A 27,237-nucleotide genomic window follows, 5' to 3' on the forward strand; every position below is an offset into this window, starting at 1 on the left:
TCCACAAATGTCCTCTTGCAGGCCCTGTGCTGTGCTGTTTTCTCCACTTCAGACAGAGACAGGAAGAGTCAGAGACACAAAAGAGCTTAGCAGACCACACACACACACAGGGAACACAATCTGAACAGGGGTGGAGATCTGGTCAACCAGTGAAATCAAAACCCTGCCTATTTGTTCTGACAGAAGCATGCTGAGTTAGCTGAGTTGTCTGCGTTAGCTGACAGGGCTATGGCCCTGTTGCTCTGAGGGGGTGCAGGTGTCAACAGGTGCCCTTAGCCTTTGACCCCTGACATGGGACGGTGTCACGATCTAGTGAGAGTTTGATCACTGGACACCAGTGAAGATATAAACTGAAGACGTCTCAGAAATGGTGTAGGAGTCTGTAGGAGCCATGTTCCAACAAACCCTTTTGATTCTGGAACAGACCATTCCAGGGTTAAATGTTTCTGTCTGCAACCCTTCACAAAGGATGGTGTTAATCCTAGGAGAGTGGAGTTTTGGAGTTGAGATGCGGGGGATGGGCGGTCACCTCCCCAAACAGCTGTCAGCCTCTCAGGCAGACCCAGCATCTTCTGCTCAGGTCAAGGCTGCCACACAATAACATTCAGACGACATTCAACCCCCAACCCAACTCCCAGAGTCTCAGCCTTACGCTTGAATGAAAGATGTCCTTTGTATCCTGCTGAAATCCTCTCACACGACAAACCTTAAATATGCTACCTTCCAAACTTCCACTGCAACTATTACCATTCAGGTATCCTCACTCAGCGAGGCAGCTGATTGGTCTAAATGGATTGGCATGTGACTTTTCAGTCCTGGAACCTCACAATCTATGTGCCAGTTACGAAAAGGCTCCTTACACGGCAGACAGCCCTCCTCTTTGACCCGCTCTTAGCCTCTTCTAGTGGAGGTTACATAATTAAAGTAGCATTTAGTTCATTATGAGAACATTCCCACGAGCTGAGACTGCTGTGTTGAATAGAGAATGCCCTTAACCCCAGATCTGGTATCAGATTACCTTAGGCCCAATCATAAAATAAACCATTAGGGGGAGTGAAAATACATCTGACTCTGTATCAGTGCTACTGTCATCACCAGTAGTTGCCTGCAGTGCAAATCCCACTAGGGATTAGCAGGAATCAGAAAGTAATTGAAACAGCTCGACTCGTTGGTGTTCTCCAAATGGGTCGTCAACGTTGACTGTCCTTGGAGGAGCACTCAGGTATGTTGTCTCCTCATCATGCCTCTGCTCCCTAGAACATGGAACAACATGGAACATATGTTTAGATGTACCAGAATGGTTCTGGAATGGTCCTAAACACTCAGTTCTGCTGCATAGCAGACAACCTGTGTTGAAAGAGCGCCAGTGGTGAATCATCAATACTAGGGCTAGAGGAATCCCTGACCACATGACCTGACCAGGAAGAACTCTGCACTCCAGTTCAGAGGGCTATAAGTAGGGTCCATGAGGTTTTCCTAATCGGGTCATGTGGTCAGAACATACTCCTGGTCCTAGTCATTAGAGTTAACAGCAAAGTGCTGTACGCAAACTTCCACTGATGAAGAGAATGTGTGTCCAATTGGTGATTCAATATTAATGGTTGATTTAATTGTATCAAAGTGGTGAGTTAGTCTATAAAGTGGTCATTAACATTGTGTTCCTGAAACAGTCTCTCGTGAAGTCATCACTTCCATCATCAAGCCAACCTTCTTATTGTGTCAGCGTCCAACTATGAGATTGTTGTCAAACTAAAAAGAACTACAGTGCAGGAACATTTTTACTGCATTCCTAAGTGTGACACGGTCATGGGTCATGACAAGCATCGCTATAACTTGGGCCTTTAACACTCTCCTCTGGAACACCCATGAAAACACTACATCCCAAATAGCATCCTATTCCCTATTTAGTGCACTACTTTTGATCAGGCCCCATAGAGCTCTGGTCAAAAGTAGTGCACTATATAGGGAATAGGTTGCCATTTGGGACACATCCACTGTAACACACATATTAGTCTCCTGATGAATGTGGCCATTTTTTGGTTCATGTCTGTTAGAGTGCTCAAGTCACAAATGTTGTCTAAAGATTTGTGTATTATTCCATCATAATAAAGCATTCCTTCAAACTTCCTTCATCAATGCCCATAGAGGGAATAAACTGGCACAACCTCCTATTAAAATGAACTTGTTCTGCAGCACACTTGCTTTGAGAGTGTCTGAGAATATTGGCTCAAAGTCTGAACATTTTCACATAGTTTTTGAGCCCAGGTTTGATTGTCTGTCCATCTGTCTCCTCCGTAGACGCGAATGAGTGTGAGGAGCTGAATGGCGGCTGCCAGCAGACCTGTGTGAACACGCCAGGCTCCTACCACTGTGAGTGCAGTCAGGGCTTCCGCATGCACACTGATGGAAGGACCTGCATTGGTGAGTAATGACCATGTGAGACCAGATTCGATCCCGGTCGTCAGCACAACTCAAGATTATGTTAGCCCTCTGAGTTAAAGTTAGCCCTCTGAGTTGAAGTTAGCCCTCTGAGTTACAGTTAGCCCTCTGAGTTGAAGTTAGCCCTCTGAGTTACAGTTAGCCCTCTGAGTTGAAGTTAGCCCTCTGAGTTGAAGTTAGCCCTCTGAGTTGAAGTTAGCCCTCTGAGTTGAAGTTAGCCCTCTGAGTTGAAGTTAGCCCTCTGAGTTGAAGTTAGCCCTCTGAGTTGAAGTTAGCCCTCTGAGTTGAAGTTAGCCCTCTGAGTTGAAGTTAGCCCTCTGAGTTGAAGTTAGCCCTCTGAGTTGAAGTTAGCCCTCTGAGTTGAAGTTAGCCCTCTGAGTTGAAGTTAGCCCTCTGAGTTGAAGTTAGCCCTCTGAGTTGAAGTTAGCCCTCTGAGTTGAAGTTAGCCCTCTGAGTTGAAGTTAGCCCTCTGAGTTGAAGTTAGCCCTCTGAGTTGAAGTTAGCCCTCTGAGTTGAAGTTAGCCCTCTGAGTTGAAGTTAGCCCTCTGAGTTGAAGTTAGCCCTCTGAGTTGAAGTTAGCCCTCTGAGTTGAAGTTAGCCCTCTGAGTTGAAGTTAGCCCTCTGAGTTGAAGTTAGCCCTCTGAGTTGAAGTTAGCCCTCTGAGTTGAAGTTAGCCCTCTGAGTTGAAGTTAGCCCTCTGAGTTGAAGTTAGCCCTCTGAGTTGAAGTTAGCCCTCTGAGTTGAAGTTAGCCCTCTGAGTTGAAGTTAGCCCTCTGAGTTGAAGTTAGCCCTCTGAGTTGAAGTTAGCCCTCTGAGTTGAAGTTAGCCCTCTGAGTTGAAGTTAGCCCTCTGAGTTGAAGTTAGCCCTCTGAGTTGAAGTTAGCCCTCTGAGTTGAAGTTAGCCCTCTGAGTTATAGTTAGCCCTCTGAGTTAAAGGCATTGGTTTAGGCATTGAAAGCCAATACTCCAATATTCAGGTCTCAGTCAAGGTTACTCATTACACAAGCACAGTTCACCAAACAATCTCCTCCACACATTTTCCAACATCTGTTCCGTAGCTTACTACCTAATTCATTTTAGTAGGTTTTGCTCCTTGCCATTTCGAATGACGCTACTTTTTGGTTTGCGCCTGCGTAGCTAACAAAGCTAACATCTGGTGCTGCCTTTGAAACTCCAGGAGACTGGACCGCGATTCACACTTCCACCAACGGAGAAAGTGTCTCTGTTTTGTGTCTCCAGCACACAGTTCCAACGTGAGAGAACACAGCTACTCAACCACACGACTACCAGTTGGTCTGAAGTGATGGGAAACTACATCAAGTACTCGAGGCTCCATTAGGAGGACAAGAGAAGGTTTTAGATTCCCAACGTTGGAAATTAAGAGTGTTTATGTAGGTCCAACCTATTGGCACAGGAGCTGGACAACAAAAATAACTTAGAATAAAGGTCATGCCCAACTCACTATTTGCTACTCCCTATAATCAATAAAACCTGATCAAATATCACTTGTGTGGGAGCATTAGTGTTAGTGAAGACAAAGTTCACTGTTGTCTCCAGCCCTGTGGGTGTAGACTCAGGATTGGTGGGTGGTGGTTGAGGGATGAGGGGGATGAGAGGGGAGGTGTCTCTGCTTGGCTTCCTAATTGCGTCTGCTGAAGTCATCACAGTTAAAGCTAACCTTTCCCCCTCCAGTTTTACAGGCCGTCTGTGTAATAGGGTCTGTCTTTAAGGCACCCTGAAGGCCCAGCACTGACTTCCTTACTCAGCACAGGAGTAAATCATAAGAGGGATACTCACGGATGGAAAGAGCATTAGAACCCAACCAGGGGCACCCTCTGGAGAAGCTGGAACCTGGAACAATCATTATCCAATTTCCAGTCTTTAGAGCTTTCTGTAATCACAAATTCCCATTATGGTGTTGTGAAAAGATGGAGCTGGTCCAACAGTGTTGTAGCCCACAATATGGTTCTTCCTTCTTTGAATTCACACTTTAGTGACAGGTCTCTAAGAAGGGTTACTCGTTTACTCACCAAATAGTGATCAAAGACAACATTAGCGAAAGTACAGATGTAGGATCTTAATTTGAGTTAGTTGGCTACAGCATGAAAATAATCCTGCAGCAACAGAAAATGTGATTATAATTAATGGTAATTTTTGTAGGGGTTGATACATTTTTTTGGCAGGGCAAATCAAGTCTGAAATTTCAAAGTGGAAATTTCAAACTTTAGAAGCTTTTTTAAATCTCAAATACAATACAAGTTTGCTTTTCCTGCTGTGCATAAAATTCAGCGACCAAAGAGCAATTACTTTAAGATCCTACATTTCTAACTACCTCAGCATGCTGTCGAATACCTCTCTACTGACAGTTGCCACATCATTTCATTTGCATACAGAAATATTTTTCTCTAGTCTGTCATATGTGAAGTTGTTCATTTCTTGTGTCTGTCTTTCTGTCTGTCCCAACTATGAAGCTGTGAACTCCTGCTCGGTGAAGAATGGCGGCTGTGAACAGAAGTGTGTGGACATGGACAACGACCACTACAAGTGCGAGTGTCGTATGAACTATCAGCTGAAGAGGGATGGGAAGCACTGCGAGTGTGAGTCTTGACTACACTGGATATGGTGCTCTGACTTCCCTACAGTTACAACAATAGTGTCTTTATGTTAGAATGGAGAGCTAATAGTTACATATAAAGAACAGGAGGAAGGTTTCCGTTTTGGCATGACCAGGACATGACTAAGTAAAACTTTCTCAGCAAATTGACACTGAGTTACATGAAGGTCATAAAGTCACATGCTGTGCTGACTGTGGCCTGGTCTGTCTGCCCTCTGTGGTTGTCTGTCTGTCTGTCTGTCAGTGAGGGACCCCTGTGTGGACAGGAATGGAGGCTGTGCTCAGCTATGTCATTCTGTGGACGGTGAAGCAGAGTGCAGCTGCAGACCAGGGTACACACTGGCCAGAGACAGCCAGGGCTGTGAGGGTAAGAGCACACACGTGTACAGTATGTCTGGAAATGCACTGATATGCACACACACACACACACACACAAACTATGGTTCTCATATTTCAATATGCTGTTACATGCAGACAACCTTCCCAGAAATGTCCAAGAGTGAAAGAGACTTTTACGAACTTGTCTATAAATCTCCACCACCATGAACCCTCTTAAGAAAGCAAGCCTAGTCCATTAAAGCCATCATTGAGAACTGGCCACTGAAAAATCATAGCCATCACCTCTATCCATCTCATGAACTTTGTGAACATTGAGTTTTAATGGTGGTTTAACTGACACTCCGTTAATGTAAACGTTTGCTATTCTTCAAATCAGTGCTCCTGGACAACATTCATCAGAGAGTTGCCTTTTTCCCAGGGCCATTAGAGCTGAGGCTTTATGACCCAGCCCTCCGGGCCGTATGTATGACTGGAGCTGTGCTGTCTATATGTGTGGGGCCTAAAGCTGATTAATGCTATGGCTGGAAGTTACTACTATAACATGGGGTGGCTAGAAGGCTATAGGGTTCAGGCAACTTCATTAAACACAACACTCTGTGTGTGTGTGTGTGTGTGAGTGCGTGCATGCCTTTGTGTGTGTGTGTGTGTGTGTGTGTGTTTGCAGTATGCTTCATAATCACCCAGAGCAGCCCACCACCAGGCTTGTGCTTTAGCATTACTATGATGAAAGGTCAAGAGCAGATCACTGACCCACAAGTCAATTTCTTAACCAGAAGCATTTTCCCCGCCTCGAAAACAGAGGAAGTGGTCATGTTGTACCTAGCTTATATTCGTAGCCTCATTCATAGCCTCATATCAATAAAAATGGCATCCCTGTAATATAATCTCTGCTTGTGCTTTGTGACTGTGCCCTATTGATTTACAGTATATCATTCTATCCTTTGTAGACATAGATGAGTGCAGCTCGGGCCAGGCCATGTGTGCCCATCGCTGTGTCAACACCCTGGGCTCTTTCAGCTGTGTGTGTAACCCTGGCTTTGAGCTGGGCGCTGACGGAAAACAGTGCTACCGTGAGTATACATGATCATTTACATTAGTCATTTAGCAGATGCTCTTCTTACCCAAAGTGACTTACATTCAGTAAATTCAACTAAAGCAGGCAAAATCACAGTTGTGTAATATCATGGTTAGGGCCAAAAAGAAGCCTGGGTCCCTCGTCGTAGGCTTATAACTAAGGTCAGGAGTTTATCCTGGTCAGGTGACATGATCAGGAAAATCTCCCTGACCCTAATTGCAGTATGTTCATGTGACGCTAACGTGTGAAAGATGGCTAATGTTTTGGTGTATTGCAAACGGATACTGTTGTTGGGTGCCAGCCTTCACTTGACTGGTTGTATCCTCCTATTTGCAGGCATTGAGATGGAGATCGTGAACAGCTGTGAGAAGAACAACGGAGGATGCTCCCACCACTGTGAACACACCACCAACGGACCCCTCTGCTCCTGTAACCAAGCATACCAACTGGCTGAGGACAGGAAGACCTGTGTGGGTGAGTACTCTCTGTTGGGTCATCATTGTCAGAGCTTGTCAGAGTTTTTCCTGGTCAGGTCAAAAGGTAAGGAAAAACTCCTGGTTTAGTCATTCTCGTTTAGTCAATTTCGTTCTTTAGTCTATGGCGAGTATAGAAGGAACAGATCAAATATGGGTCTTGTTAATTAAGCACCAAATATATACAGTACCAGTCAAAAGTTTGGACACACCCACTCACTCAAAGGTTTTTCTTTATTTTCACTATTTTCCACATTGTAGAATAATAGTGAAGACATCAAAACTATAAAATAACACATATGGAATCATGTAGTAACCAACAAAGTGTTTAACAAATTCTTCAAAGTAACCACCTTATGCCTTGATGACACCTTTGCACACTCTTGGCATTCTCTCAATCAACAGGTGTGCCCTGTTAAAAGTTCATTTGTGGAATTTATTTCCTTCTTATACATTTGAGCTGTGATGTGTTGTGACAAGGTAGGGTTGGTATACAGAAGACAGCTCAAAGTCCATATTATGGCAAGAACAGCTCAAATAAGCAGAGAGAAACGACAGTCCATCATCCTCTACGGCAGGTATTCCCAAACTGGGGAACGCGCAATGCCGTCAGGGGTACGCCAAATAAAAATGTGATTTAAAAAAATATATTATTATACAATTATAAAATGTTTCTTCACATTTTCAAACAGTACATTTACATTTTCCAACTGGGCTATACATTTGGGTGAGGTTTTTTTTTCTCGCCTGAGTGGCCTCGTTTCACTGCCAAAATAAAATTAAACCATCAAGTGTTCAGCAAAATAACGAAACAATGTTAAATACAGGTAGCCTGTATTTGACAAATAAGCCACGGGAGTTTTTTGAGTGAGAATAAAGACAACTTTCAAGTAGTAAGACATGTATAAAAGCAACAGATAACATTAATAAGAAGGGGCTAGAAGCACCTTATATAGTGAGCTACCGAGTAGCTAGAACAGGCAAGCACCATACTATTGTGGAGGACTTCCTGACATTCTTCCTGCTGCCATGGGTATGGCTGGGACGGACAATGCTGGGGGAAAAGGCCAACGAAACTATACAGACAATGCCTTCATCAAACAACACTGTTTCACGACACATCAGTGACATGGCAGAAGGTGTTTTGAAACAATTACTGCTTTGCACACAAGCCAGTGAATTATATGCGTTACAGCTGGATGAGTCAACAGACGTGGCGGGCCTGGCAACGCTCCTGGTATATGTCCGTTACGTTTATGGAGGGTCAATTAAGGAAGACATCCTCTTCTGCAAACCACTGGAAACCAGGACAACATGAGAGGATATTTTTTAGAGGTCGACCGATAATGATTTTTCAATGCCGATACCGATACCGATTATTGGAGGACCAAAAAAAGCTTATACTGATTAATCGGACAATTTTTATTTATTTATTCATTTGTAATAATGACAATTATAACAATACTGATTGAACACCTTTATTTCAACTTAATATAATACATAAATAAAATCAATTTAGCCTCAAATAAATAATGAAACATGTTCAATTTGGTTTAAATAATGCAAAAACAAAGTGTTGGAGAAGAAAGTAAAAGTGCAATATGTGCCATGTAAAAAAGCTAACGTTTAAGTTCCTTGCTCAGAACATGAGAACATATGAAAGCTGGTGGTTCCTTCAATATTCCCAGGTAAGAAGTTTTAGGTTGTAGTTATTATAGGAATTAAAGGACTATTTCTCTCTATACGATTTGTATTTCATATACCTTTGACTATTGGATGTTCTTATAGGCACTTTAATATTGCCAGTGCACCAGTATAGCTTCCGTCCCTCTCCTCGCTCCTACCTGGGCTCGAACCAGAAACACATCGACAACAGCCACCCTCGAAGCGTCGTTACCTATCGCTCCACAAAAGCCGCGGCTCTTGCAGAGCAAGGTGAACAACTACTTCAAGGTCTCAGAGCGAGTGACGTCACCAATTGAAATGCAATCAGCGTGCACCCCGCTAACTAGCTAGCCATTTCACAACGTTTACACCAGCCTAATCTCGGGAGTTGATAGGCTTGAAGTCATAAACAGCGCAAAGCTTGAAGCACAGCGCAAAGCTTGAAGCACAGCGAAAAGCTGCTGGCAAACGCACGAAAGTGATGTTTGAATGAATGCTTACGAGCCTGCTGCTGCCTACCACCGCTCAGTCAGACTGCTCTATCAAATATAAAATTATAGACTTAGTTATAATATAATAACACACAGAAATATGAGCCTTGGGTCATTAATATGGTCAAATCCGGAAACTATCATTTTGAAAATAAAACGTTTATTCTTTCAGTGAAATACGGAACAGTTCTGTATTTTATCTAACGGGTGGCATCCATAAGTCTAAAAATTCCTGTTACATTGCATAACCTCAATGTTATGTCATAATTACGTACAATTCTGGCAAATTAGTTCGCAACGCGCCAGGCGGCCCAAACTGTTGCATATATCCTGACTGCGTGCAATGAATGCAAGAGAAGTGACACAATTTCCCTAGTTTATATTGCCTGCTAACCTGGATTTCTGTTAACTAAATATGCAGGTTTCAAAAAATATACTTCTGTGTATTGATTTTAAGAAAGGCATTGATGTTTATGGTTAGGTACATTCGTGCAACGATTGGGCTTTTTTTGCAAATGGGCTTTTTTAGTCATCCCCCATTTGGCGAAGTTGGCTGTCTTTGTTAGGAAGAAATGGTCTTCACACAGTTCGCAACGAGCCAGGCAGCCCAAACTGCTGCATATACCCTGACTCTGTTGCACAGAACGCAAGAGAAGTGGCACAATTTCACTAGTTAAAAGAAATTCATGTTAGCAGGCAATATTAACTAAATATGCAGGTTTAAAAATATATACTTGTGTATTGACTAAGAAAGGCGTTGATGTTTATAGTTAGGTACATTGGTGCAACGACAGTGCTTTTTTCGCGAATGGGCTTGTTAAATCACCCGTTTGGCGAAGTAGGCTATGATTCAATGATAAATTAACAGGCACCGCATCGATTATATGCTAGATAAACTAGTAATATCATCAACGTGCGGGACAAAATTGAAGCTACGATTAAGAAGTTGGAGCTCTTCTCTGTCTACATTTTACAAGGACAACACACAGGTCTTTCCATCATTGTATGATTTTTTTGTGTGCAAATGAACTCAAGCTTACGGACAATGTCAAATGTGATATAGCGAAGCACCTGAGTGAGCTGGGTGCGTAATTATGCAGGTACGACACAAACAACTAGATTCGTTATCCCTTTCATGCCCTGCCTCCAGTCCACTTACCAATATCTGAACAAGAGAGCCTCATCAAAATTGCAGCAAGCGGTTCTGTGAACATTTAATTTCATCAGAAGCCACTGCCAGATTTCTGGATAGGGCTGCACTCAGAGTATCCTGCCTTGGCAAATCGCGCTGTTAAGACACTGATGCCCTTTGCAACCTCGTACCTATGTGAGAGTGGATTCTCAGCCCTCACTAGCATGAAAACTAAAGACAGGCACAGACTGTGTGTGGAAAATGATTTAAGACTGAGACTCTCTCCAATACAACCCAACATTGCAGAGTTATGTGCATCCTTTCAAGCACACCCTTCTCATTAACCTGTGATGAGTTATTCACAATTTTTGAAGAACAATTAAGGTTGTAAAATGGCTAAATAAAGAGCAAAATTATTGATTATTATTCTATTATTTATGCCCTTGTCCTATAAGAACTTATTTCCCACGAGCCGTGTTGTGTTCAACAACTCACACTCATTCTTATGTTAAATAAATGCATCGTATAGTGTGTGTGTGGTAGGCTTTCAACGATGCCAAAAAAACAACATTTGAGAGTGTGCTGACCCTGGTGCTAGAGGGGGTACGCAGCTGACCCTGGTGCTAGAGGGGTACACAGCTGGAGGTTGAATGTTTGGGAACCACTGCTCTATGGGATTGCCAAGAAGGAGAGTGATGGATTGCTGTATAAGATGACCTGGCCTCCACAATCACCCGACCTCAACCCAATTGAGATGATTTGGGATGAGTTGGACCTTAGAGGGAAGGAAAAGCAGAATCTAAAATATATTTTGAATTGTTTAAAACTTTTTTGGTTACTATATGATTCCATATGTGTTATTTCATAGTTTTGACGTCTTCACTATTATTGTACAATGTAGAAAATAGTAAAAATAAAGAAAAACCCTTGAATGAGTAGGTGTGTCCAAACTTTTGACTGGTATTGTATATTTCTTCTGAAACAATTTCCGTTGCAAAATGTATTGAAATGTTTTCCGTTGCGTGCCCAAATGAACAATCATCTTTTGTTGCACCTCCCCAGACAGTGATGAGTGTGAGAGTGGGGAGGCGTGCTGCAGTCATTTCTGTAAGAACTACCCAGGGGGCTATGAGTGCAGCTGCAAGGCAGGCCACAGGCTCCACGCAGATGGCTGTGGCTGCAATGGTAAGAGGATAATACGTTGACCAGCATCCACTCATTATCTTGGTCCAAATTTACCCTGGTTTGAGTTTACATTATTGTATAAGACAGAGGTGACTGAATGTTAAGTATGGTTAGTATGAAATTCAACACAGTGAACTAGAGACTCTTGACAGCTTCTACCCCTAAGCCATAAGACTGCTGAACAATTCATCAAATGCCCCCCCCCCCCCCCCCCCCCCCCCCCCCTTTGTTTTTACACTGCTGCTACTCACTGTTTATTATCTATGCATAGTCACTTTACCCCTACCTATAAGTACAAATGACCTCAACTAACCTGTACCCCCACACATTGACTCGGTGCCGGCACCCCCTGTATACAACCTCGTTATTGTTATTTTATTGTGTTACTTTTTGTTTTATTTTTTTACTTTTTTGATTTAGTAAATATTTTCTTAACTCCATTTCTTGAACTGCATTGTTAGTTAAGGGCTTGTCAGTCAGCATTTCACTGTAAGGTGTTGTATTCGGAGCATGTGACAAATAACATGTGATTTGATTTGATAAACTTGAAGGGGCATGTTTAGGCATCCATTTGACCGTGGCAGTCAACATTGATGATCGATCACAGAGAAGATGATTATGCATTGACAGTGTCTAATAACTCATTGTACTAGTTTTGATAATGCAAAGTGAACACTTGTACAGTACCTTCTAAATATGCAAAGTACTTCCTATTGTTTTGTGGTCTTGTCAGATATTGATGAGTGCCTGGCAGAGAGTTCTGTCTGTGAACACTACTGTGTGAACACACTGGGGACCTACGAGTGTTTCTGCAGAATGGGCTTCCGTTTGGACAACGACCAGAGAGCCTGCATCTGTGAGTGATATTTGATCCTAATATTATACTGCGCTATACTATGCCAAGTTATACTATACGATACTATCCTATGCTATACTCCGCTGTACTTTACTATGCTATACTAAGGGAAAGGGGAGACCTTGTCAGTTGTACAACTGAATGTCTTCAACTGAAATGTATCTTCCTCATTTAACCCAACCCCTCTGATGCTTTGCTCTGCTATAATATACTACGCTGTACGATACTATACTTTACTATACTATGCTATACTGTGCTGTAATTTCACAGTGAATTTATATGCATTGTTTTTAAACATGTGAAAGTAACTCTGAGAGACATTTGTGATGTTTTCCAACAGCAGGCTATAGTAATGCTAAAATCACCTTGAGCATTCAAATGAATGTAATGTAAATGATAGTATAGTACAGTACAGTATAATACAGTATAGTTTAGTATAGTATAGTATAATACAATATATTACAGTACAAAATAGTAGAGTATAGTATAATATATTATAGTATAGCATAGTATAGTATAAAACAGTTTAGTATAGTATAATATTGTATAGTAGAATATAGTAGAGTATATTATAGTATAGCATAAAATAGTATAGTATAGTATAATACAGTATAGGATAGTATAATATAGTATAGTATAATATATTATAGTATAGTATAATATAGTATAATACAATATAGTATAATATAGAATAGTATAGTATAAAACAGTATAGTATAATATAGTATAGTTAGATGTAATGTAAATGTGCTGAATGTGAAAGTGTTCTGAGTGTCTCCTCTCCATCTGTCTGTCTGTCTGTCCCAATGCAGCGCTGTACGACAGTGACCTGGATGACGATGAAGAGGAGGATGACCCAGAGGAGGATCTGGAAGTGCACCGGTTGCCAGATTTGCTGTTCCGACGCCCCCCTCAGCTCCTGCAGTACACTGCAGCCCTGCACTCACCCTATGGTGATGATGAGGAGGAAGAGGCACAGAGGGGGGAACTCACCCTGATCAGCCACATAGGTAGCGAATCAGTGCTTAGATACATGCCTGATTGATAATCAATGTTGTCACACATATACTCTGTCTCAGACATTGGACCTACCTTATGTGGCAAAAATTGTAAATCATGCCATGGTTTTACTGGACTATGTGCGTGTGTGTCTCAGTGTGTCTAGATGATTCCTTTGGGGATGGCTGTGGTGTGAGCTGTGCTGACTGTGAGAACGGAGCAGCGTGTGGGGCGGACAGAGACCGCTGTGAATGTACACCTGGATGGACTGGCGTCATCTGCAACGAGAGTAAGTCGCTCTCCTCTCCTCTCCACAGCTTCTCTTATTATCACTGTAACCCTTGGAAATCATCAATCACCTGATAGAGTTTCAGTGTTATTCAGTGCATATTATTGAGCAGGCAGTTATTTGATTGGTTAGTCCTCAGGGTTAGGTATTTGAACCCAGATCTGGCCTGGAGAGTGGCCAAGTGCCCCATAGACAGAATACAGCCCCCAGGCCAGGGATGTCCACTGTCAAACACTGTTAGAAAGAGACCAGAAGCCATTGTTTCACAACCAAACATGATTAATGAGTGTCTTTGAGCTGGACCTGAACCAGGGATATAATTATGTTTGGAATTGTGGAGCCATGTAGGGATAAATCCATTACAATCAGTCATTGTTATACATTTAAACATGCTCCTTTGGGCTAGTGTTCAAATTCACACCAAGAAGAGTTAGGATGAGGCCATTTTCCCTGACCAGTGGGGAAGATTGAAAACATAGCAGAGAACGGCCATTTCTGTCATCTCATTAGGTTTTAATCGTTAGCTTGGGAAGAAGATAACTACCACGTGGCGAAGAGAATATTATTATACACTGATCTGTGCAAAATATTAAGAACACCTTCCTGCTATTGAGTTGCACCCAGAACAGCCTCAAGGGTTTACTGCGTTCAGTTTTGCAACTATGTCATGGAAAGAGCTGGTGTTCATAATGTACACTATGTAGACATGCTATTGCATTTTGCATGACAGCATGTGTTAGATATGGAAGGCAGTGCTGTGTTTCCCTGGATACAGTGTAACCAGAGAGGAATAGAAGTAAAGTACAAATCTTTATACCAAAATATTCAGTTTTCTCAGAACGTGTTATGTACTGATTTTGCACTAGCCTAGCTTGCCACATTGCCACGTGGCTACAAACATGACTAATTGCTAACTGACACATTTTCCCCCAGAGGTTCATCAACTAGTTGTGCAGAAGAAGTGTGACATGGAATGTTGACTGGCTTTTACTGAACCCATTTAGAAGGTCCAGCTGGGTTGTGTGGTCATTTCTATACAAACCGTGTGGGATTAATGTGGGAAGATCAAAAAGCTAAGAAAGACCCTCATGTGAAGAAGATAATATGAAAGACAAGTGATAGAATGTCTCTCTCTCTCTCCCCTCTCTCCCCTCCCAGCTTGTCCTGTAGGGACCTATGGACAGGCCTGTAACAGCCTGTGTCGGTGCCAGAATGGGGGCTCCTGTGAACCAGTAACCGGGAGGTGTGTTTGCCCACCAGGGGTGCAGGGCCAGCTCTGTGAGGACGGTAGGGACTGACACACACACACACACGCACACACACACACGCACACACACGCACGGACCAGGCTACATGCTGGAAGGGCAAAATCTGGTCTAACCACATGTGCAACTCTTCTGTGTCCTGTTAACAGGTTGCCCACAAGGATACTTTGGGAAACACTGTAGGCGGAGGTGTAACTGCCCCAACAACGGGCGCTGCCACCGTCTCTATGGAGCCTGCCTGTGTGCCCCGGGGCTGTACGGGCGCTTCTGCCACCTGCGTGAGTACCCGTATCCTCTAGACTACAGTACCCAGCAGCCACCACGACTGACATCTTAATGTAGCACAGGAGTGTTCTTCTGCCCTCTGGAGCTTTTGTTCCAGCCTGATTCAGCTAATAAACTAAACAGTTCAGTTGAATCAGGTATCTTAGTACTGGTCTGGAACAAAAGCCTGCACTGCCTGTGTCTCTTGGACCAGATTGTAGGAACACTGCAGTAGTGACGGATGAAGAAAATTATGTTAATTCCCTTTCTGTAGCTTGGTCCCTGATCCTAGAGATGAACTGACAGTACCTTCCCTTCTCCAGCGTGTCCCAGGTGGACCTATGGTGTCGGCTGCTCTGAGGAGTGTGACTGTGTTCTGGACCATTCCCTGGGCTGCCATCCCAAGAACGGGACCTGTCTGTGCAAACCTGGCCACCATGGCTCTCAGTGTCAGCAAGGTTAGCTGTTCTGGCTCAGACAATACAGTACACAGATATTGAGGTTATTGAAAAAGAAAAATGACATTGTTTCATGGTTGTCTGGATGATAGTGAAGCTCCTCTTCTGTGTTTATGGATGTGTGCACGTGTGTGTCTGTGTGCACGTGTGTGCATGTCTGTGTGTACGTGTGTGTGTGTGTCTGGGTGTACGTGTGTGTGTGTGCGTGTGCAAGTGTGTGTATGTCTGTGTGCACATGTGTGTATGTCTGTGTGTACGTGTGTGTGTGTCTGGGTGTACGTGTGTGTGCGTGCATGTGTTTCTCTCCAGAGTGTGATCCAGGGTTCTATGGTAGTGGCTGTGGGCATCAGTGTGACTGTCCAGGTGGGGCGACCTGTGACCCTAGGAGTGGAGAGTGCACCTGGAGGTGTCCTGCAGGGCTCCATGGGAACCTGTGTCAGCTGGGTGAGCCAACCCCCTTGTGGAGGAGACTCCCAAACCACAATGCATGTAGCTAGGGACAGGAGTGTTTCCTGGTCCGTTCAGGAACAACTCCTGACCTTAAATTCAGAGAGAGCGATGTTGTACTGTTCCCTCATGAATGTGGAAATATGAATGGGAGTGTGTGAGTGCCTGCGTGCGTATGCGTACATGTGTGTGTGTTAGTTTGCTCAATAGGCTTCAATAGTGTTCCTCTTCTGGCAGCTCTACAGACCAGTGGAACGTTTCAGTAGCGTTAGTCTCTCCTATGGTCCAGAGATATTAAAGAACGAGCTCTGTTTAAATCATGACTCTGTCTCCCTATAGACCGGACAAGATAACATGGGGGGGTTATTTTAGAGCTAATGCATTGTCCAGACCTCCATGAGGTTCCCTTTTATTAAAGCAAACAAATCATCCATCTCTTTATGGTTTTGTTTAGCTTTGAATTGACACCAGGTTGTGAAAGCGGGCCATGCAACATCAGTCCGCTTTGAGATCGCCTTGCTACTGCTCACGATCCCAGCGAGGGAGATACACAGGAAATGAAAAAAGGTTTGTGTAACCCTTTCTCTCTGTCTCTCTCTCCCTCCATCATTCCGTCCTCTGTGTATCTGTATGTAGCCTGCAGTGCTGGTCAGTTCGGGGAGAACTGCCTCCGGACCTGTGTGTGTGGAGGAGCACCCTGTGACCCCATGACAGGAGAGTGTATCTGCCCTGTTGGGAAGACAGGAAAGGCCTGTCAACAAGGTAGTTATAATGCTTCATAACTCAGTATTTAATACCTGTATTACTGTTAAATGTATCATTACTCATTATCATACTGTATTTATCTTTCACTTAAATATCATGCCGTTCCTTCCATATTGTCCCTCGCTGTTTTTCAAATCTGGGGTGAGAATCTAAATTCAAACAGTACAGTAGTATTGGAAGACATCGGTCCACCAATCAGATCTGCTCTTAAACCAATGACCTGAAGTCAGTTAGACCATGTGGTGTTGATGGTCATACATCTCAATTAGGGCTTATCCTGACCAAATGAACTGACCACCAAAACTGCTCTATAACTGGTCAATAGCTATAGCCCTGAATTTTCCCTCCCCCCTGCCCGTAGACTGCCCAGAGGGATTATGGGGGATGAAGTGCCAGTTCCCATGTAGAGCGTGTGAGAACGGCGCTTCCTGCAACACGCAGACAGGAGTCTGTGACTGCAACCCTGGGTACACAGAACAACTCTGCCAGACTGGTGAGGGAAATAAATAAACGGCAGCAGTCTGCAGTCCTGCTAAAGTGAGGGGAAAGGAAAGAGAGAGACTGTGAGAGAGAAAGACCTTATGATATACTGTGTTATATTTCACCCTGACTATTTCTCTGCTTCACAGTGTGTCCACCAGGGTCCTATGGGCCAGGCTGTATGAGTGCCTGTGTCTGTCATCCTGATGCCAGCTGTGACCCTGTCACTGGACACTGTACATGTCCCCCGGGTCGAACAGGACACGGCTGCACTACGCGTAAGCACCACTATCACACATACACACAGGCAGGTGCACGCCCACACACACAAATGCACACACAGAGGTTGGTAAAGATGGTGTGTGCGTGTCTCCACAGCCTGTGAGGAGGGGTCCTGGGGCTCTGAGTGCTCCAACAGGTGCCGTTGTGCAGACCGAGCCCTGAGTTGTGATGCAGTGACTGGACGCTGTGTGTGTGAGGCTGGTTTCACTGGAGACCACTGTGAACAGAGTAAGACATTTCTTTGGAAATACTGCCATCTTTAGGTAATACACTGTAGCACATCTTTGGACCAGATCTGGCTCAAGCAAGTGTTCTACAGATGAAGAATCTTCATTTGATCACTCTTTTGTTGATGAGAATTTTCCTGCACCACAGGAAATGCAGATGAGCTTTGTGATTTACATAAATTCACTGAAAACCTACGCTAACACACGGTCATATTAATAGTATTACACTTTTCTTGTAGACTACTTTTGGCCAGCTAATAGCCTAACTATCGAATACGCAAAATGATGGACTACATGTTAATATCCTGTTGCTGCAGGATTATTTGTGCTGTGACAAAACACATGCCCTTACAGCAGCAAATGCGTATATATTTTGGATGGTAATATCTCTGTCTGATGTTGTCCTTGTGTCTCTCCCCTGTTCCCCCAGAGTGTGTGGAGGGCAGCTATGGTTGGGGCTGTGCCCTGGACTGTCAGTGTCAGCACGGGGCTCTGTGTGACCATGTGAGTGGAGCCTGCACCTGCTCCTCTGGATGGACCGGAACCTTCTGTGAGAAAAGTAAGACTTGTGAATAAAGTGCACTACATTTAATCACCTATTACTAATACTCTTGGGTAACCTTTTATTTTATGTCCTGGTATTTAGCAGGTAGTTACTTTGAAATTGTTAAAATGGCAATTAACTCATAATAGCATATTCATTACATTTTAGTTTCTTTGAGATTCATTGAGACAAGTGTAGGTTTGTACACTTGAATTATTTGAGGTAAGTACCAGAAACTATCCATTGTCACCAAATAGCAAGGTAGACTAGGGGTTAATAGTGTTGGGCCAGTAACCGAAAAGTCGGTCAGTAACCACATTTTATCTCTCTAAAATAAAATGGCCTTGCAATATATTTTGAACAAAATCATGTCTGTCTTTTCACTAGCCCATGTCATGGTAAGATACCAAATCATGTCTGTCTTTTCACTAGCCCATGTCATGGTAAGATACCAAATCACGTCTGTCTTTTCACTAGCCCATGTCATGGTAAGATACCAAATCACGTCTGTCTTTTCACTAGCCCATGTCATGGTAAGATGCCAAATCATGTCTGTCTTTTCACTAGCGCATGTCATGGTAAGATACAAAAACAACAGCTCTATCTCTTTCACAATATGCATTTTTAATTAAAGTTGACTCACCAAAATTGTAGAAAATGTAAATATCGCATTTTGGAATCAAACCCTTCATTTATAGGGTGGCAGGTTGCCTAATGGTTAAGATCATTGGGCCAGTAATCGAAAGGTTGCTAGTTTGAATCCCGATTAGACTAGGTGAAAAATCTTCCAATGTACCCTTGAGCAAGGCACTTAACCCTAATTGCTCTGGATAAGTGCGTCAGTTAAATGACCTTATACCAGGCGGTAACCCCTCTCTTATGGTCTCTTCTATTGGTCTAGTAATGAAAGGTCTAGTAGAGAAGTCACTCAGAATTACAGGTCTGTGACTGGCGTAACAATAGACAGCTATATAACAGATAGGGGCGCCACCAGGGATTTTGGGCCCCGTGAAAAGATATCACATTGGGCCCCACCACCACAGGCCATACCAACCCTGCGCAATTGCTGTAACCACACACCTCCAGAACCCAATAGACCCATTCAAAGCTTTAAATAACGTGACCTTTGCAGGCTTGCAATTCTCTTGTAGTCCAATATTTACTGTACGATATTTACTGACAGTGAGCTGTGAAAATATAACACTGTGCGGACATGCACGCAACATTCTGCATACAGTGGAATTCACTATTTGATGCAAGACTGATCCACTCTATAAGAAATGTGCTGAAGGGCATCTTTTACAGTCGAAATGTCATTTTAATGGTACAATTCTTGAATGGAAAATTCTCTTAACATTAATGAATAACTTAAAATAAATATAACTTAAAAATACATTAACCTCTTCAATTAAAATAAACTAACATTATCATCTAAAGATGGGACTAAAAACAAATCTGCTGCTGATTTTATTATTTTGTTGTTTGTTATATCATTCTATAGAATTCTCCAAAATAATCAAATCAGCAGCAGATGTTTAAGTATGCACACCAACTAGAAAATAAGCAGCTGTAAAAGTGGAAATGGAAAATGGAAGAAAATAAATAGAAATGGAATGGCTAGAGGAAAGGTCAAGAGGTCACCAAATCACTAGGTTTCTTCCTCTTGGGGTCTTGACTAGTTTACAATTGGCTCGTTCATCCCCCTCCTCTCCCCTGTAACTATTCCCCAGGTCGTTAATGCAAATGAGAACGTGTTCTCAGTCAACTTACCTGGTAAAATAATGGATAAATAAAATAAAAAATAAATGATTGTGCACTACAAATTTTATAGCAATCCAGCCATTACTTTGAGATATATCTTGTTCTCAGTCTGTTCTCAGCCTCTGGGCATCATGTGTGTAGTGATCCAATATCCATAGCCATGCCATTTAACAGTTATCACTGACCCTTGCTCAGCCTTACTCACCAAGAGCCCAGCGCTGAGCCTTCTTGCTAGCAAAGTCATTGATCAGCTTGTTTCTCAACATCCTCACTTTGTCTGTCTCTTTCTGTGCACCTTCTCTCATTTGCTCCATCCTCATCATCTGCATTGGTACTGCCGGCACTGTCTTTCACCTCTTCCTCCACTTCCACCCTGACAAAACTGTATCACTTGAAGAGGGTCCTGGCTCTGTAGAGTGTACATGACGCATATGATAATATATCCTATAATATAATACCATTTGTAATAACATCATAACCAACATTTCAGTTACTACCATTTCGTTGACATAATTTAACTGCATGCACCACGGAAAAAATGTAAAACACAGAATCCTGCAGAATATTGACCAAAATTACCTGCAGTTGCATATCAACACCACTAGATGTCAGAAAATGACCACATTTCAGTCTGCATCAAAGCCATGGAGACATACCTTGGCCATATGACTTGAAGGTATTATTTTAACATTGGCTGTCACTTATACAGACTGAGTCACTCAATGCTTCGAACTGTCCAGCATCCAATATAGACTATAGGCTGATTTTGTTTCATATAATGATCATTATGTGGAAAATTTAAATTGTCATTGAAAATAATTTAATAATTTAAATTTTTCATAATAATAGAAAAATTAATTCCCACGGACCCCTGCAATTATGCCAAGTGACATGTAATTAAACACAATGCTGCTTACCTCCTTCAGCTGGGAGTAGGGCTGGTTCAGGGGTATGAGGATGGGGTGACAGGGCTGCTGAGCCTGAAGCTGCATCTGTTGGGCCTGGCACCAGGCAGAGGCAGGTACAACTGATTTAGTATGAATTGCTTGCTAAAAGTTTGCCTGCATTGATTAAATGTTGGCTAAAAGAGGAGCGAAATGTAAACACTCAGAATTTTATGTGAAGATGTTAAGTAACTTATGTTAGGGGATCAAAAGTAGCCTATTTCACTACGGACTAAACTACCAGGTCAATTTCCACCACTCGCGGACTACACACACCTTCCTTTGTGAAACATTGGGTGACATTCTGTTGCCCTTTCTTTTCTCTCTCCTGTCTTTCTTTTTGTTTTTGGAAACCAGATTTTTCTTTAGGAAGCTGAGACATGATGCTCCACCAGCACCCCTTACTCGCAATTCACTGCTAGAAAGTACTGTTCGCGCCTGTGTTGGGGGCTCTCTGAATGTTTACTTTTTGCCAAAAACAGGAAAGAAAAAGAAACCGTTCGTTTTATTAGTACATTTTAAATAAAATATTATATTAATGATGATAGGTGAATAATTTAATATTGAACAATTTTTACCTAATGTTCTAACAGATTTTTAGGGCCCCTGACAGTCACAGGCCCTTAGAATCATCTTAACTCCCCCCCCCCCCCCCCCCCCCCCCCCCCCCATAAGGCGCCCCTAATAACATATCTCTACACCGAGAAAAAATTGACAATGAATCTGGTGTCAAGCTGTCCAAGGTGCTTTGATTAAATATCAGTAGGTTATAAACTCCTGTTGTGGGACTATTGTATTGGTCTAGTTTTTTGCTGTTCTAGCTGCTATAAGTACTCTTTAATGATTAAGAAAACTTTTCCAGTGAAAAGTCCTATGTTAGACTCTGGAGGGCGCTGGTCCCTGTGCAGTCTCACACACACAGTCCAATTACAGTAAAACAAGGCCAACGATATGTGAATATCCCAGAGTAGCTGGTCTCAAGCTTGACTAGCTAATTGATTTGATTTTGATTAGGCTTTGACTGAAACGGTCTAAAGTAAATTTGTGGTGTAAGATTAAGTTACCAGTGCTGTAAAATATAGCCTGTTTCATGCGTGAATCACAGTCATGTCACATTATATCATAAGATACATTAACACACACCCTTCTGACCTGCAGGATTTAAAATTCCTAGCCATAACAAGCCAATGGTTTCCAACATAGACATCATAGACATCAGCCTCAATGGAAATGACCATGGAAACTCAAATATATATATCTCTCTCTTCCTCTCTCTCTCTCTCTCTCTCTCTCTCTCTCTCTCTCTCTCTCTCTCTCTCTTTCTCTTTCTCTTTCTCTTTCTCTCTCTCTCTCTCTCTCTCTCTCTCTCTCTCTCTCTCTCTCTCTCTCTCTCTCTCTCTCTCTCTCTCTCTCTCTCTCTCTCTCTCTCTCTCTCTCTCTCTCTTTCTCTTTCTCTTTCTCTTTCTCTTTCTCTTTCTCTCTCTCTCTCTCTCTCTTCCTCTCTCTCTCTCTCTCTCTCTCTTCCTCTCTCTCTCTCTTCCTCTGTCTCTCTCTCTCTCTCTCTCTCTCTCTCTGTCTCCCACTGTTCTGTTTCTAAAGTATCCCACCCCTTAAATAAGGTGTCTAGTTTCCCCATATTGTACAGGGGCCTCTTCCTTTAAGGGCAGTCAGGAAGTGATTTCTACTAGTCAGCGAGGGCCAGAGTTTCCCCTTCCATGTGTCTGTCTGTCTGGCTGTGTGGTCTCCTGCCTTGGTTTATAGGCTAACTAGGCTGACAGGACACAACATTTTAACACACAGGCAGGGATCTGGAAATGATCCTCATTACTTCCTTAAAGGGGCAATCAGGGATTGGTACATCCATTTTTGAACATTCGAATGAATGACATATAGCCATTGATTCTTAAAGAATATAACTCATAAATGCCTCATGAGCTTAGTTCAACTCTCTTACCCCTGTCATTATGAGTTTGTTTCACTCCGTTGTTTGTAAAAACCACATATCAAACATGGTTAAAACTATAATTTTGATCTATGGATGACCAGTCCTTACATCCATGAATTTGCGAGTCGTTACATTTCTCCAACCCTCAGCTGTTTACCCAAAAGAAGTGGTTGTGCCAGTTTGTTGTTTTTCAAATCCCGGATTGCTCCTTTAAAGAGCTAATTTAATCAGCGATGTAGCTAGCAGCACACTGGTGGCTGGTGGAGTCTGAGGACTCCCAGTACTGAGGCACAGCAGACAATTTAAACCTTCCATCCACAGTTGAAATAGCAAGCCAGGCCAGGCCAATCTCAATTGACACTTCACTCTGGGATTAAGTGGAAACCAATCGCTCTCTTCTTGTGGAAAGGATTGGCTATGGCGTTTGGTAGCCTCAAACCAGCATCCCAAAATCTATCTATGTATTTTAAATGTGTATGTAAAGGAGAAGTCAGAAAATTGTTTTTTTACTCCTTCAAATAAAGAATAGTAAATTAACCCATTTAGATAATTTTAAGATTTGGTTGATCTCCAATGTAAACTAAGTACATTTTGTAAATTGATAAAGATAATTGATAACCCTATAACTGTGTTGGTTGAAGATTACATAGGTTACTAAATTACTAGAGGTCTGCTGGTCAGAAAAAGTGGGCTGTGGTGAATGTCATGGTGAAATGTACCTCTTCCTCTACTCACACCCCGGCATCAAACATGGCATCAGTCTGGCATCTCTGCATCTCTGCCAGCAGCTCAAGGTCTAGAGACAATCAGAGCCATCTGACCAGATGTTGACTAAATACCACCAGTACTGTGCCACCATCATAGAATGAAAAAGTACACTGTATCTCTATGGCCACTACCACCACACACACACACACACACACAGCACCCCAGACACACAGCACCCCAGACACACAGCACCCCAGACACACAGCACCCCAGACACACAGCACCCCAGACACACAGTACCCCAGACACACAGTACCCCAGACACACAGCACCCCAGACACACAGCACCCCAGACACACAGTACCCCAGACACACAGTACCCCAGACACACAGCACCCCAGACACACAGCACCGTAGACACACAGCACCACAGACACACAGTACCCCAGACACACAGCACCTTAAACACACAGTACCTTAGATACACAGTACCTTAGACACACAGCACCCCAGACACACAGTACCACAGACACACAGTACGTTAGACACACAGCACCCCAGACACACAGCACCCCAGACACACAGCACCGTAGACACACAGCACTGGAGACACACAGCACCCCAGACAAACAGCGCCGTAGACACACAGCACCCCAGACACACAGTACCACAGACACACAGCACCCCAGACACACAGTACCCCAGACACACAGCACCCCAGACACACAGTACCACAGACACACAGCACCCCAGACTCACAGCACTGCAGACACACAGTACCTTAGACACACAGCACCCCAGACACACAGCACCCCAGACACACAGCACCCCAGACACACTGCACCCCAGACACACTGCACCCCAGACACACTGCACCCCAGACCCACTGCACCCCAGACACACAGCACCGTAGACACACAGCACCGTAGACACACATCACTCCAGACACACAGTACCCCAGACACACAGCACCCCAGACACACAGCACCGTAGACACACAGCACCGTAGACACACAGCACCACAGACACACAGTACCCCAGACACACAGTACCTTAGACACACAGTACCACAGACACACAGTACCCCAGACACACAGTACCCCAGACACACAGTACCCCAGACACACAGCACCCCAGACACACAGCACCGTAGACACACCGCACCGTAGACACACAGCACCGTAGACACACAGCGCCGTAGACACACAGCACCACACACACACAGCACCACAGACACACAGTACCCCAGACACACAGCATTGCAGACACACAGTACCTTAGACACACAGCACCCCAGACACACAGTACCTTAAACACACAGCACCCCAGACACACAGTACCACAGACACACAGCACCCCGGACACACAGGACCACAGACACACAGCACCACAGACACACAGCACCACAGACTCACAGCACCCCAGATCCACAGCACCCCAGACCCACAGCACCCCAGACCCACAGCACCCCAGACCCACAGCACCCCAGACCCACAGCACCCCAGACCCACAGCACCCCAGACCCACAGCACCCCAGACACACAGCACCCCAGACACACAGCACCGTAGACACACAGCACCGTAGACACACAGCACCGTAGACACACAGCACCGTAGACACACAGCACCCCAGACACACAGCACCCCAGACACACTGCACCACAGACACACAGCACCGTAGACACACAGCACCCCAGACACACAGCACCCCAGACACACTGCACCCCAGACCCACTGCACCCCAGACCCACTGCACCCCAGACACACAGCACCCCAGACACACTGCACCCCAGACACACAGCACCGTTGACACACAGCACCGTAGACACACAGCACCCCAGACACACAGCACCCCAGACACACAGCACCCCAGACACACAGCACCCCAGACACACAGCACCACAGACACACAGCACCACAGACACACAGTACCCCAGACACACAGCATTGCAGACACACAGTACCTTAGACACACAGCACCCCAGACACACAGTACCTTAGACACACAGCACCACAGACACACAGCACCGTAGACACACCGCACCGTAGACACACAGCACTGTAGACACACAGCACCCCAGACACACAGCACCACAGACACACAGCACCACAGACACACAGTACCCCAGACACATAGCATTGCAGACACACAGTACCTTAGACACACAGTACCTTAGACACACAGCACCCCAGACACACAGTACCTTAGACACACAGCACCCCAGACACACAGTACCACAGACACACAGCACCCCGGACACACAGGACCACAGACACACAGGACCACAGACACACAGCACCACAGACTCACAGCACCCCAGACCCACAGCACCCCAGACCCACAGCACCCCAGACCCACAGCACCCCAGACCCACAGCACCCCAGACCCACAGCACCCCAGACACACAGCACCCCAGACACACAGCACCCCAGACACACTGCACCGTTGACACACTGCACCGTTGACACACTGCACCGTAGACACACAGCACTGTAGACACACAGCACTGTAGACACACAGCACCGTAGACACACAGCACCGTAGACACACAGCACCGTAGACACACAGCACCCCAGACATACTGCACCACAGACACACAGCACCCCAGACCCACAGCACCCCAGACCCACTGCACCCCAGACCCACTGCACCCCAGACACACAGCACCCCAGACACACTGCACCCCAGACACACAGCACCGTTGACACACAGTACCTTAGACACACAGCACCCCAGACACACAGTACCTTAGACACACAGCACCCCAGACTCACAGCACCCCAGATCCACAGCACCCCAGACCCACAGCACCCCAGACCCACTGCACCCCAGACCCACAGCACCGTAGACACACAGCACCCCAGACACACAGCACCCCAGACACACAGCACCCCAGACACACAGCACCCCAGACACACAGCACCCCAGACACACAGCACCACAGACACACAGTACCCCAGACACACAGTATTGCAGACACACAGTACCTTAGACACACAGCACCCCAGACACACAGTACCTTAGACACACAGCACCACAGACTCACAGCACCCCAGATCCACAGCACCCCAGACCCACTGCACCCCAGACACACAGCACCCCAGACACACTGCACCCCAGACACACTGCACCCCTGACACACAGCACCCCTGACACACAGCACTGTAGACACACAGCACCGTAGACACACAGCACCCCAGACACACAGCACCCCAGACACACTGCACCGTAGACACACAGCACCGTAGACACACAGCACCCCAGACCCACAGCACCCCAGACCCACAGCACCCCAGACCCACAGCACCCCAGACCCACTGCACCCCAGACACACAGCACCCCAGACACACTGCACCCCAGACACACTGCACCCCAGACACACAGCACCGTAGACACACAGCACCGTAGACACACAGCACCGTAGACACACAGCACCGTAGACACACAGCACCGTAGACACACAGCACCGTAGACACACAGCACCGTAGACACACAGCACCGTAGACACACAGCACCGTAGACACACAGCACCGTAGACACACAGCACTGTAGACACACAGCACTGTAGACACACAGCACCGTAGACACA

The 27,237-nt window shown here is 44.7% G+C and overlaps 1 protein-coding gene across 3 annotated transcripts in view; it reads left to right on the top strand.

The window, feature by feature from the left end:
• LOC110503322 (multiple epidermal growth factor-like domains protein 6) overlaps positions 1-27,237 on the top strand; it is an 89,904-nt gene that overhangs the window by 36,515 nt on the left and 26,152 nt on the right. For 2 of the 3 annotated variants that reach the window (XM_036961613.1, XM_036961615.1), the window contains exons 6-23: positions 2,299-2,421; positions 4,911-5,036; positions 5,298-5,420; positions 6,340-6,462; positions 6,804-6,941; positions 11,291-11,413; positions 12,147-12,269; positions 13,082-13,279; positions 13,426-13,557; positions 14,716-14,844; positions 14,972-15,100; positions 15,410-15,544; positions 15,854-15,988; positions 16,628-16,753; positions 17,118-17,249; positions 17,386-17,514; positions 17,615-17,746; positions 18,176-18,304. In XM_036961613.1, coding sequence (XP_036817508.1) covers positions 2,299-2,421; positions 4,911-5,036; positions 5,298-5,420; positions 6,340-6,462; positions 6,804-6,941; positions 11,291-11,413; positions 12,147-12,269; positions 13,082-13,279; positions 13,426-13,557; positions 14,716-14,844; positions 14,972-15,100; positions 15,410-15,544; positions 15,854-15,988; positions 16,628-16,753; positions 17,118-17,249; positions 17,386-17,514; positions 17,615-17,746; positions 18,176-18,304 — 2,385 coding nt within the window. The remainder of the gene's footprint in view (positions 1-2,298; positions 2,422-4,910; positions 5,037-5,297; positions 5,421-6,339; positions 6,463-6,803; positions 6,942-11,290; positions 11,414-12,146; positions 12,270-13,081; positions 13,280-13,425; positions 13,558-14,715; positions 14,845-14,971; positions 15,101-15,409; positions 15,545-15,853; positions 15,989-16,627; positions 16,754-17,117; positions 17,250-17,385; positions 17,515-17,614; positions 17,747-18,175; positions 18,305-27,237) is intronic. The other variant, XM_036961614.1, reaches the window with a different exon arrangement.

Source organism: Oncorhynchus mykiss, chromosome 24 (assembly GCF_013265735.2).
Source record: "Oncorhynchus mykiss isolate Arlee chromosome 24, USDA_OmykA_1.1, whole genome shotgun sequence".
NCBI classification, from domain to species: Eukaryota; Metazoa; Chordata; class Actinopteri; order Salmoniformes; family Salmonidae; genus Oncorhynchus; species Oncorhynchus mykiss.